The sequence below is a fragment of the Lactuca sativa genome, chromosome 4 (assembly GCF_002870075.4).
Source record: "Lactuca sativa cultivar Salinas chromosome 4, Lsat_Salinas_v11, whole genome shotgun sequence".
Classification (NCBI taxonomy): Eukaryota; Viridiplantae; Streptophyta; class Magnoliopsida; order Asterales; family Asteraceae; genus Lactuca; species Lactuca sativa.
In genome coordinates this window covers 54,458,630-54,470,695 of record NC_056626.2, presented here as the reverse complement: position 1 = coordinate 54,470,695, position 12,066 = coordinate 54,458,630, and the positions used below count along the sequence as shown (strand labels likewise).

Genomic DNA, 12,066 nt, shown 5'->3' with positions numbered 1-12,066 from the left:
TGATTGTTAAAAAAAATAAAAAAAAAAAAAAACACCCTTTATATACTTAAACTATACGTCAAGTTATTATTATATTTTTTTTAATTTTAGTTGAAAATATTTTTAAATTGTGTATTAGTTTAACTCATTAAGTGATTGACTCTTATATATGTCGTGGGTATATTGTGTTTCCAAAACAAAACAGAACAAATGTTCTTTTCATGAGAAAAACTAGAAATATGATCGTTGTCTTCATTATCTACTAATAAATCTCAAATAATATATATATTAACATGTCTTTAAGACGCACAAATCGGATAAAAATCAAATAAACAGCACTGTATATCGCAGTTTAGAAGTTCCACGGTGTGGTTTGCGGTTTTCAAAAATCTCAAACTGTATTTACAATGCGGTTTGCAGTTTCAACTCTAAGTTGCACCAAACCACAATACGAATACGCTTAACTTCAACGAGCACTTAAAAAAGTTGGGCCCTAATAAAACATTATTGATAAACAACACAATATTGGGCTCTTTTCGATGTTGGGCCCTAGACAAAGCTGGACTTCTATCTATAAACTCACCAAAGCTGACTTCTATCTCTAAACTCACCACTTGTAATTAATTTTGATCTTCATTTAGTTTGCATTATTAATTTAACTAGTTTATAACTCGTAGGAACCACGGTTACAAAATTAATTAAACTTTCATAGTGAAAACTCAAAATTGTTAATCAATTATTTTAAATAAATTATTAATTAATAGATATTTTTTTAATTATAAAAATTATAATTGTTAATTTAAATAAATACATGAAATTATATCACCTTATAATTTGTTTTAATTTTATTTTATTTTTAATGTTATTAATTTAATGTAACTAAAGTGGTAAATTTAAATTTTGAAATTTGAAATGGAGAATTAATATATTGACAAGTGACATGCATTAATTAGAAGACATAGGATGACACATGACAAAAGAAGAATAAAATATGTATTAATTAGGAGGCCTAATAAGATGACACATATCAAAATGAGATTAAAACTATTCTTTTATTATAATAGGGATTTGTTTGGCCATCAGTATTCCATGATTAACTATTCATAGGTAAACATTATTCAAAGGTAAACACTAAACACACGTCAACAAAAGGATAAATATATTTTGATGAATTTCATATAATACTATAACATTTAATGTAAATATTGTTACCAAATATATTTCAAATAATACTTACAAATATATCTAAGATTATTCAAAAACACAAAATGATAGTCTAACATCAGAATTTTAAGATTGTACATCTAAGAGGATTACAACTGTTCGGTAAACTTAGCCTTAAGGAATATATCGTTGAAAGCGATTATCAGGTAGCAATTTGTTTGATAAAGAGCTTATATCACATTACATGAATCTGGTCATCAACCATTACTCATAGATTATCTAAGTGTCCAGTCCATTGATTCTTAGGCTATGGGGAGTGGTAACACTCCTAACACATTATGTCATATCATTTTTCTTTCTTAGCATCTAATTATTAGCATTTGGGAGGGAGTGGTAACATTTCTAGCATTTCATTTTTTTTTTCAAATCTAATTAAATTATATTTTTTAATACACAATTTTTTTTTATTTTGTTTGGATCATTCAAATAAGATTTTGTTCCAAAAAAGCATGATCACAAAATAAGATAACAAATCACAAATAAAGTTTGTAGAATAATTATTTTGACAAAAGATACCGGTTAAAACAATATATTGCAATTTATGAATCGATATTTTTAATTCGAATAACATTATATGACAATTAATAATCATTTATTTTTGGTTTTTTTGGTTTGTTTGATAATTTGTAGTTTTAAGAATGCACATTTCGACTAGATTTGGCGTACCACAGCTAGCTGATAAACTATCTTATTTTTTGAGTTTTTTTTTATGTTGTCGTGTTTTGTAAGCAAAAAAGTAGCATATAAGCTAACTTTTTAAAAAACTACTTAGACTAGCTTTTTAGGAGCTTTTTTTAAAATTTTCCAAATACACCCCTTAATTAATTATAGGAATACATATTTTTATATGTCATTTTATATAATTTTATATATTTCAGCAACTTTTCAACTAGTTTTACTAAACGTTATTTTTTATCAGCTAGCTTTTCAGTTAACAGCCAGCTTTTCAGCTAGTACGGAAAACATAGTCTTAGATATATCTTAAATTTAACAATTAAAAAGATCTATTCAACAAATGCTAGATAACTATTCTAGATTTCTATCCATTAAAAATTATTATTATTATTATTATTATTATTATTATTATTATATGTGTGTATATGAATGTATGTGTATGTGTGAATGTGTGTCTATATGGATATGTGAATGTATGTCTATGAATGTATGTGTCTATGGGGATATGTGAATGCATGTGTATGTATGAGTGTGTGTGTATATGAATGTATGTGTGAAAGTATGAGCACGCCACTATAAGCATATAGGTATCATGTATAAGTTAGGCAAAGCGTAGATAATAATCTATAATAGAAGTGCGAAAAAACAAACTAAAAATGGAGCACTTCTTAGATGTCAACCGTTAATTAGTTGTCAATAGATTTTCTAAAATGCCATTTTGGCCAAATATTCCATAAATTCAATTATATATGTACGTATGTGTGTACGGATGTATATGTGAATGTATGTGAAAGGAGTAACGGTGCGAAAGGAGTAGCGCATCAAAAGGTGTACATGGTTATACACACATATATATTAGGTATAATTTATAGATAGTATAAATAATCATTTATAATAGAGGTGCGAAAAAAATGACGTCCGGTGCCCGAAATGTCGAAAGTAAAAAAAAAATATATGTAGATAATCTGTCGAAAATTACCGACGGAATAGCGACGGATGGCTCAAGCAGAAAGTGAAAAAAAAACATTAGTAAATCCATTAAAAATGATCAAGATGAAGCTCAAACATAAAGTGAAAAGGCATAGAATAAAACAGATAGATAAAAAGACATGGATATACATGGCTATAACTGAGAAATATTGTTCTCAAAATCCCATAAAATCCCATTAGTAAATGAAAAGAGATAACAATGAACACTAGTTTTAAAGGTTGTATGGTATGGGTCCTCCACGTAGTGGATGATCCAACGTGGAATTGTCTCAACATTGTTAAGGCTAAGTCGTGTTAAACTCCGTTACCACCACGACGTATCTCAACGTACGTTAAAAGAAAAAATAAAACCAAAGCCAATTTTTTTTCTTTTTAAAGTGGTGTGGTGGGTATTTCATAGTAAAAATGGAATGATATGGAGAATGACATGTCAGTGACATGGCAAAAAATAATGTTGGGATGAAGACTCATACACCAACAGCGTAACATACAAAAGCAAAATATAGTAGTGGTTGTAAAGTCATGAATAATGAAATTGTAAAAAACTTTTACGTTCAAGAATTGTCAGCAAAGGTTAATAATAGATAAATTATTCCTAGAATAACATATGTGGCAGATCATCAAAATTGATGATGAGCTTCCAATGTCAGAAACGCAAGAAGAGACTTGAATATAGAATTACGGCTAGTTAAATCGAATTTGTTCATTACAAACTAGGTAGAACAAGTTTTACAAGGGGTAACATGTATCTTACAGATATTTTATAGATTCATCTTTCTTAAAAAGTGAAATTAATTAAATAGAAACTCTAACGGACCATCTTGCAGACTTCTAAAGCCTCATTGATTATTCTCGTTAGGGATATATAGATTATTTTCGCCTAAGAAATTGAAAGAACATATTAGTCTAGTTCAATTGAGCAAATAACAAGATATCATGAAAGCAAAAATTATCACATAAGCAACAATTATAGATTTAATAAGAAGGATGAATCGATAAAATACTTGTAACATATACATGTTTACCTCTTGTTTGATTTCAACAATGATTTGTTTCCCCTTGTTTCGGCCTCGTTCAAATGATCAGGTTTTCATTCCCGCCTTCCAACTTCAAGACTTCAATGATCGCTTATTCACCAAAAGAGATGGACCTGCATAAACAGTAATGGATAAACTACAAAATATTTTACCGTGGACATTGGATAAAGTTGGACTTCTATATCTAAATTCATCACTTTTAATTAATTTTGATCTTCATCACTTATAATTATTTCTAACATCCGGATTTTAAGGTTGTAGTCTTAAGAGGATTATAAATGTTAGGTAAACTTGGCCTTAAGGAATCAATCCGAAAGCCATTATCACGTAGGAATTCGTTTTTTTTTCTTTAAATCTTATATCGCATTACATGAATCTATCATCAACCATTACTCACAGATTATTCAAGTGTATAGTCCGCTGATTCTGAGAGACAAATTTACTTTGTACCACTGCATTATGGATGCACATAGATGGCAATAAACTACAAAATGCGGCTAGTTATAGAAAAACCACAATAAAATATTGATTTAATATGCGCCCCGCGTGAGATAAAACATATTATTGATCATGAGTTTTCTAAGGATCTTTAGTAAGTGCTATAAGAGAGTTGAGGTTGAATGATAAATCTAGGATTCCATCCTTCATTTGATATGCAAATGAGTGATTTTATTGAGCTCCTTAACCTTAACTCATAATATTATTTTAGTGAAACTTAAGTTTATTGTGTGAAAGGTTTTATCTCATGATGAACAATATGTTTCATCTGACTTGGAACACATATTAAGTCAACATATATATCGTTGTTATTTTTCAATAGCCAAATTGCTAGTTTATTAAATGAATCTATTTGCATCTCGATGTTAGTGATGTAGATTGTAGAGTAATTTTGTTCCTCTAAGAATAATTGGCCTTCACGTTGATAGCTCATGACCAAAGACTAATAATTGTTGTACTTTCACGTGAGCTCTTTTCATTTTTTAATGTTCGGCGGCAAATTTTTTGATCCTATCGGCTCCTTTAAAGTACAATAAAATTTTAAGTTTCCACACTTAAAGCGATAAGATTGTCCCTCCATTTCCTAATCACTTTTTTCATATGTTTAAATATTTCGAAAAACAGAAAATAGTGTCAAAACTCAAAAGAATTGAATATGTCCTTGCGGTTGGATTTTATTGGATAAGATCACATAGACCTAATTCTATATTTATTAAAATGTAGATTCTCGAATCTTAGGCACAACATACATCCTTCAAATTATTTTTACTCCTTAATGTTAGAGCAAATAAGGGACACACAATAAAGTGCATTCAATTAAGGTAACGTACTATCAACGTCAAGAATATTACCGCGTCTTAGGGACATCGTATATTACATCAATTACGTGTTTCCATTACTTATTTAAAGTGAGCTCGGACACATGCAATTATATAAAATACAATGTCTTATGGATTAAAACAATAAACACCAAATGATTTTTTTTCCTACTACTAGAATGATTATAAAACAAAACAAAATAGTAAAATTCAACGTTCATAATCCAAGTAATACTCAAAGATAAGCTAGTCAAATTTCATAAAAATCTTACCGCAAGTAATTGCATGATTGATCATGAAAGAATTCATTGGTTGTGAATTATTGTGATGGAAAAGGAGAGACTAGAGTTTAGAAGAGAGAGAGAGGGATGGGATTATGGTTTGGAATTTGTGCGAAGGTTCGTTGAGGGGTGAGAAATTAATTCCAACTATGGAAATAATTTTTAAAGGTTTATAATGAGAAATGATTTGAAAGTTATAGATTCATAAGGTATTTATAGGTTGATTTGGGGGGTTGGGTTTAGTTTTTTAGCGATATGGGATGAGGTGGGTATGGTTTTAGTTTACTTAAGGAACAAGTAACATGGTTTTGGGTATTTATGTTTAAGCTATTGAGAGCGTTTTTAAGTTAAAGGTGGGTTGTGAGAAATTTGCGTGGATTTAGGAAAGGTTGAAAATATATATAGACAAAACTACAAATTTGGTCCTTATGGTTTGCAAAAACTTTTGGATAGGGTCCAAAATGTTTCCGGCTTGCACCGAAGGTCCAAAATCAAGGTTTTTCATTGTTTTTGGTTCAAAAAAACTTGAAAAGTCGATTTTACCCTTTTCCATTTCTTTTTTCTATTTTCTTTATTTAGTTTGGTATTTAAATAATTAAAAAAAATAAAAAATAAAATCTTACCCAGCACTCTCTCTCTCTCCCTCCCTCTCTTTCTCTCTCTCTCTCTCTTTCCACTGAAGAACTTCCCAAGTTGAAAAGGATTTAGGGCTTTTTCCCTCGTCACTTTGATTGATCGGGCAAAAGAGAGACAGATACGAAGTTGCGAACGAAGCAGACGAACGAATAAAAGGGAAGCATGATGGCTCGTAGGGCGCGATTATTCGTTGATCGATCGTGAGAAGGATTGTCTCCTGGGTCGACGAGACCGAAGAATGAAGATGTGAAGAAGCAAGCAGCGAAGCTTCGATCGTTCTCATCCGGTTGTGAGGTGCGAAGGAAGGAGGGTCGGAGGAGGGAGGTCTTTGATTGAAGAGAAAGTAAGCGAGGGGTGAGGCCAGAAGATGGGTTCGGTGTGGCCAAGAGGCTGCGAAGGGACGGAGGTCTTCGATAGGGCGAGACAAGCAGCAATGGTAATGACTTTGGTTGTTCGATGTCCAACAGGAGGTATGCGAGGGCCTTTTTGCTCCGTTAATTCCTTGCTTCATCTTCTTTTTGATTTGGTAGGAACAATGAAAAGGTGAAGGGAGAACGAAGGGGGTTTGTAGCTCCCTTGCTCACCGGGAACGCACAAGAAAACACCTCCGACGGAGGTGCTTCTGCCGAAAATCGGGACAGAAGAAGGAAAGAAACAGGAAGAGTTCCTTGATTGTTTTTTTTTAATCTGGTCAATTTTTATGTTCTTCAGTTAAGAGAGAAGGGAGTTTCATTGTGTGTTTATGTCGATTAACAAGATGATGATCAAATGGAGGGGTATGTCGACGGATTTGTGGAAGATGAATAAGAATAAACCTGGGTTAGGTTAGGTTAGGGGGAGAGAGAGAGAGAGAGAGAGAGAGAGAGAGAGAGTGAGAGAGAGTGTGTGTGTGTGTGTTGGGTAAGATTTTATTTTTTATTTTTTTTAATTATTTAAATACCAAAAACAATAAAGAAAATAGAAAAAAGAAATTAAAAAGGGTAAAATCGACTTTTCAAGTTTTTTTGGACCAAAAACAATGAAAAACTTTGATTTTGGACCTTCGGTGCAAGCCAAAAACTTTTTGGACCCCATCCAAAGGTTTTTGCAAACCACAATGACCAAATTTACAGTTTTGTCATATATATATATATATATATATATATATATATATATATATATATATATATATATATATATATATATATATATATATATATATATATATAAAATAAAAATAACAAAATAATGTATTGCATGGATTTAACTTGGACGATGGGACGATGGTGCAGGTCAGGTTTGTTTAACATGTTAATGGAAGGTGAGAATTTTAGAGTGGAACCTTGAGTTTAGGACTAGGGTGAGGTTGAGCTTGTGAGGATCTATACAAATATGTAAGCTTGTTGATAATAAGGTTAGGAGAGTGGTAACATTTTTAATAGAGTTTTTGATGTTTTTGAAAAACTTATTTACTCAATGGATATATTTTTAAAGGTATTTACTGTATAGGATTTTTAGCATTTTTCTATATATGTCATGTTCCATTCCGTTTTTCACACGAAATGAACCCAAAAAAAAAAAAAAAAAAGACCAAGTTCATATTCACACAAAATCTTCCCTTTAACTTATTGTTTAATTTTTTTTAATATAATTTCTTTTTTTTTTTAGTTTTTGTTATTAATTTTTATTACTTTTTTGCAAATATCATTTTAACTAACAAAGCTTCTTACAATAACCAAGAAACAACTTTTTTAATCTAAACCACAAACAACTTTTTAAATCTAAACCAACAAACATCATCTTAAACTTTAAAATAAATAAATAAATAAATAAAAATTATAGATACGATATTTTAAATACAAAACCAATAATTGCTTGTTATATGAGAAAAACGAAAATAAGAAACATGTGAAATAACTAGATTCGGTGACTTTTATTTGCAAAAAGAAGATAAAAAATAAGATATAAACAATGATTGTGACAAATACACTTCTTTAAACAATAACGGTGGTGATACAATTTATGAGGTGGTGGGGAAAATTCTTTAAACAATGATTCTTCATCATCTTTTTCTCCAATTCCCTCTTCTTCTCCAATTTCTGTTAGAGATGAGAGAAAGTAAAATTGAGAGAGAGAGAGAGAGAGAGAGATTCATGATTTTCTGTTCGTATTTCTTCAACTGAATCAATACTGACTACAAGCTACCATACATATACAGAAGAAACAAATCTAACTGAATAATTAACAAAATTACAAAAATGTCATTTCTAACAAAAAACTTCTAACTGGTCTTGTTAGTTAACTAACAAAGCTTCTTACAATAACCAAGAAACAACTTTTTTAATCTAAACCACAAACAACTTTTTAAATCTAAACAAACAAACATCATCTTAAACTTTAAAATAAATAAATAAATAAATAAAAATTGTAGATACGATATTTTAAGTACAAAACCAATAATTGCTTGTTATATGAGAAAAAAGAAAATAAGAAACATGTGAAATAACTAGATTCGGTAACTTTTATTTGCAAAAAGAAGATAAAAAAATAAGATATAAACAATGATTGTGACAAATACACTTCTTTAAACAATGACGGTGGTGATACAATTCATGAGGTGGTGGGGAAAATTCTTTAAACAATGATTCTTCATCATCTTTTTCTCCAATTCCCTCTTCTTCTCCAATTTCTGTTAGAGATGAGAGAAAGTAAAATTGAGAGAGAGAGAGAGAGAGAGATTCATGATTTTCTGTTCGTATTTCTTCAGCTGAATCAATACTGACTACAAGCTACCATACATATACAGAAGAAACAAATCTAACTGAATAATTAACAAAATTACAAAAATGCCCTTTCTAACAAAAAACTTCTAACTGGTCTTGTTAGTTAACACCCCCCCCCCCCTTCAAGCTTGTGGCCATTAATCAGACCAAGCTTGGATGTTGCGTGTATATGTCGAGAATTTGGAACTTGTTTTGTAAGAATGTTTGCTAACTGTTCAGAAGTATCAACATGAGACAACCGAATTAACCCTTCTTGAACTTTGTTTCGTACGAAGTGACAATCGATTTCAATGTGTTTCGTACGCTCATGAAATACCGGATTTGAAGCAATGTATATTACTGCCATGTTGTCACATTTAAGGGGTATAGGAGTAATTTCTTCAATTCCTAATTCATCAAGAAGACGACTTAGCCATGAAAGTTCAGCAGTAACCCTTTGCATTGAACGATACTCGGCTTCTGCAGATGATAAGAAAATGGTTGATTGTTTCTTGGATTTCCATGAGGTTGGAGATCCACCAAATAAAATGTAGTAACCACTAACTGATTTTCGAGTAATTGGACATGCCGCCCAATCCGAATCACAGAAAGCTTCCAAGTGGAAATCCTTTGAATCATTGAAGTATAAAGCTTGTGAAAGAGTTCCTTTGATGTATCTTAGAACATGAATTGCAGCAGAATAATGATCTTCAGAAGGTGTTTGATTAAATTGACTTAGGTGTTGTACAGAAAAAGCCAAATCAGGACGAGTATGCAATAATAAATTCAATTTTCCAATGAGCTGTCTGTAAATAGTTGCATCTAAAAGAGGATTGTCCATTTTATGAAGTAACTTTGGTTGAGAAGGAAGAGGACTTGAAACTGGAGAAACATCATCCAAATGATAATCTTTGAGTAACTGTTTGATGAATTTGGTTTGATGTATTACCATGCCATGATCAATTTTATCAAATTCTATTCCAAGAAAGAAGTGTAAAAGACCTAAATCTTTAATTTTAAACTCATGATGTAAGAACTCTTTTAAGCTTTGTATTTCTCCAATGTCATCACCAGTGACAGAATGTCATCAACGTAAACTGCAACAATAGTAATTGATGAATTTGATTTCATTAAGAAAAGAGAATAATCGTTTGGAGAATGAGAGTATCCTTTAGATCTCAATGCAGTGGACAGTTTAGCATACCACTGCCTTGATGCTTGTCTTAACCCATAAAGAGACTTTTTTAGTTTACAAACAAGTGAAGAGGAAGAAGAAGCTTCATGTCCAGGTGGTAATCGCATATACACTTCTTCATGTAATTCGCCATGTAAGAAGGCGTTGTTTACATCAAACTGATGTATGTCCCATTTTCGTTTGACTGCAATAGCAACAAGACTTCTAACAGTGGTGAATTTGACCACAGGAGAAAAATTCTCATGAAAATCTATTCCATGTCTTTGAGTAAATCCTTTGGCTACCAAACGAGCCTTATATCTTTCTATAGATCCATCTGATCGTTGCTTAATTTTGTAGACCCACCGACAAGCAATTGCCTTTTTTCCTTTAGGAAGTTTAACAATGTCCCATGTCCCATTTTCTTTTAAAGCAGCTAATTCATGTTGCATAGCTTGTTCCCACTCAGGTACGCCCTTGGCTTGATGATAAAAAGCCAGTTCGGTTATATTATTTTTCACATGAAAAATATACGAATCATGAAAAACCAAATTACAAGCTGCATAACCTTCAGAATTATTAATGCAAAAATTTGTAATGGTATGAGGGCAATTCAGATCAGAAGATATTACAGCATTACACACATAATCATGGAGATGTGTGGGATATATGATTCCTTGAAGATCTTCTGAGTTGTACAGGTGGGACAGGGGTATTTTGGGAATTTGATGAAAATGAAGGATTGAAAGGTTGAATTGGTACAAAAAGGGAAGGAAAGTCATTTGAAACATGATCTTCTGTTGAAATATTTGGAATATAGGAAGTGTTGGAGACAAAATTTTCAACAAATTTGAGAGCGGAAAAAGATGTTCAAAAAACTTAACATCTCGTGAAATATGTATTGTTTTAGTGACAATATTCAAAACTTTGTAAGCCTTTTGTCCGAATGGATATCCAAGGAATATGCATGGATGAGCTCCAGACATGAACTTATCCTTAGCAATTGTTGTTGAAGAAACAAAACACAAGCATCCAAAGGCTTTTAGCATATGCATATCAGGTTTAGCACCATATAGAGCTTCAAATGGAGTTTTATTTTGAAGAACTTTAGAAGATGTCCTATTGATGATGTGGGTACTTCTGTTTCATTTGGTCTTCGCGTTCCCAACTGAACTCTGGTCCTCGTTTGGCATTCCATCGGACCTTCACAATGGGAATGCGACTTTGCTTTGTCCTCTTGAATTATCTATCCATTATCTCTACAAGCTCCTCAACAAAGTAGAGATTCTCGTTTATTTCAATCTCGTCAAGTGCCACTACCAGGGTCTCATCAGACATGCATTTCTTTAGGTTGGACGCATGAATACAGGATGTACATTGTTGAGCTCTTGTGGTAGCCGAAGCCTGGAAGCCACCGAGCTGATCCTAGCAAGGATTTCAAATGGCCCAATGTACCTCGAGTTCAATTTCCCACGCTTCCCAAAGCGTATCACCCCTTTCCAAAGAGAGACTTTTAACAACACGTGATCCCCGACTTGAAATTCCAAGGGCATTCATCGTTTATCCGCGTAGCACTTTTGTCGGTCCCTGGATGCCCTTAGTCGTTCCCGGATTTGGACGATCTTCTTAGTTATTTCTATGATGATTTAAGTACCGATGAGAGTGTTGTCGGGTACTTGCCCTTTTGCCAGTTGTATGTCTCCCACCTCGACCCAACACATAGGTGATCGACATTTGCGTCCATATAAAGCCTCAAATGGAGCGACCTTGATGCTAGTGTGATAGTTATTATTGTATGAGAACTCTATGAGTGGAAAATGGGTATCTCATGCCTTGCCGAAATCTATCACACAAGCTCTGAGCATATCCTCTAGTGTCTGAATGGTCCTCTCACTTTGCCCGTCAATTTGAGGATGGTAGGCCGTACTCATATCGAGCTTGGTTCCCAAGGACTTTTGAAGTGACTGTCAGAACCGTGAGGTAAATCTACTATCTCTATCGGAGATAATAAAT

General features: G+C 32.3%; 1 protein-coding gene across 1 annotated transcript; it reads right to left on the bottom strand.

The window, feature by feature from the left end:
• Positions 1 to 8,623: 8,623 nt before the first annotated feature.
• On the bottom strand, positions 8,624 to 9,831 carry LOC122197461 (uncharacterized mitochondrial protein AtMg00810-like). The gene is made up of 3 exons (XM_042901596.1): positions 9,217 to 9,831; positions 8,725 to 8,906; positions 8,624 to 8,636 (listed from the first exon to the last, which is right to left on the bottom strand). The coding sequence occupies exons 1-3, from the start codon at positions 9,829 to 9,831 to the stop codon at positions 8,624 to 8,626; spliced, it is 810 nt and encodes a 269-aa protein (XP_042757530.1).
• Positions 9,832 to 12,066: the final 2,235 nt, after the last annotated feature.

What these genes read in the sequence shown, in the direction of transcription:
- LOC122197461 (XM_042901596.1), bottom strand. Translation starts at nt 9,831, where the DNA reads ATGGTAATACATCAAACCAAATTCATCAAACAGTTACTCAAAGATTAT. An exon ending in TATACATTGCTTCAAATCCG is followed by an intron (nt 8,907 to 9,216) that starts GTATTTCATGAG and finishes TATGTATGGTAG; the next exon opens with CTTGTAGTCAGTATTGATTC.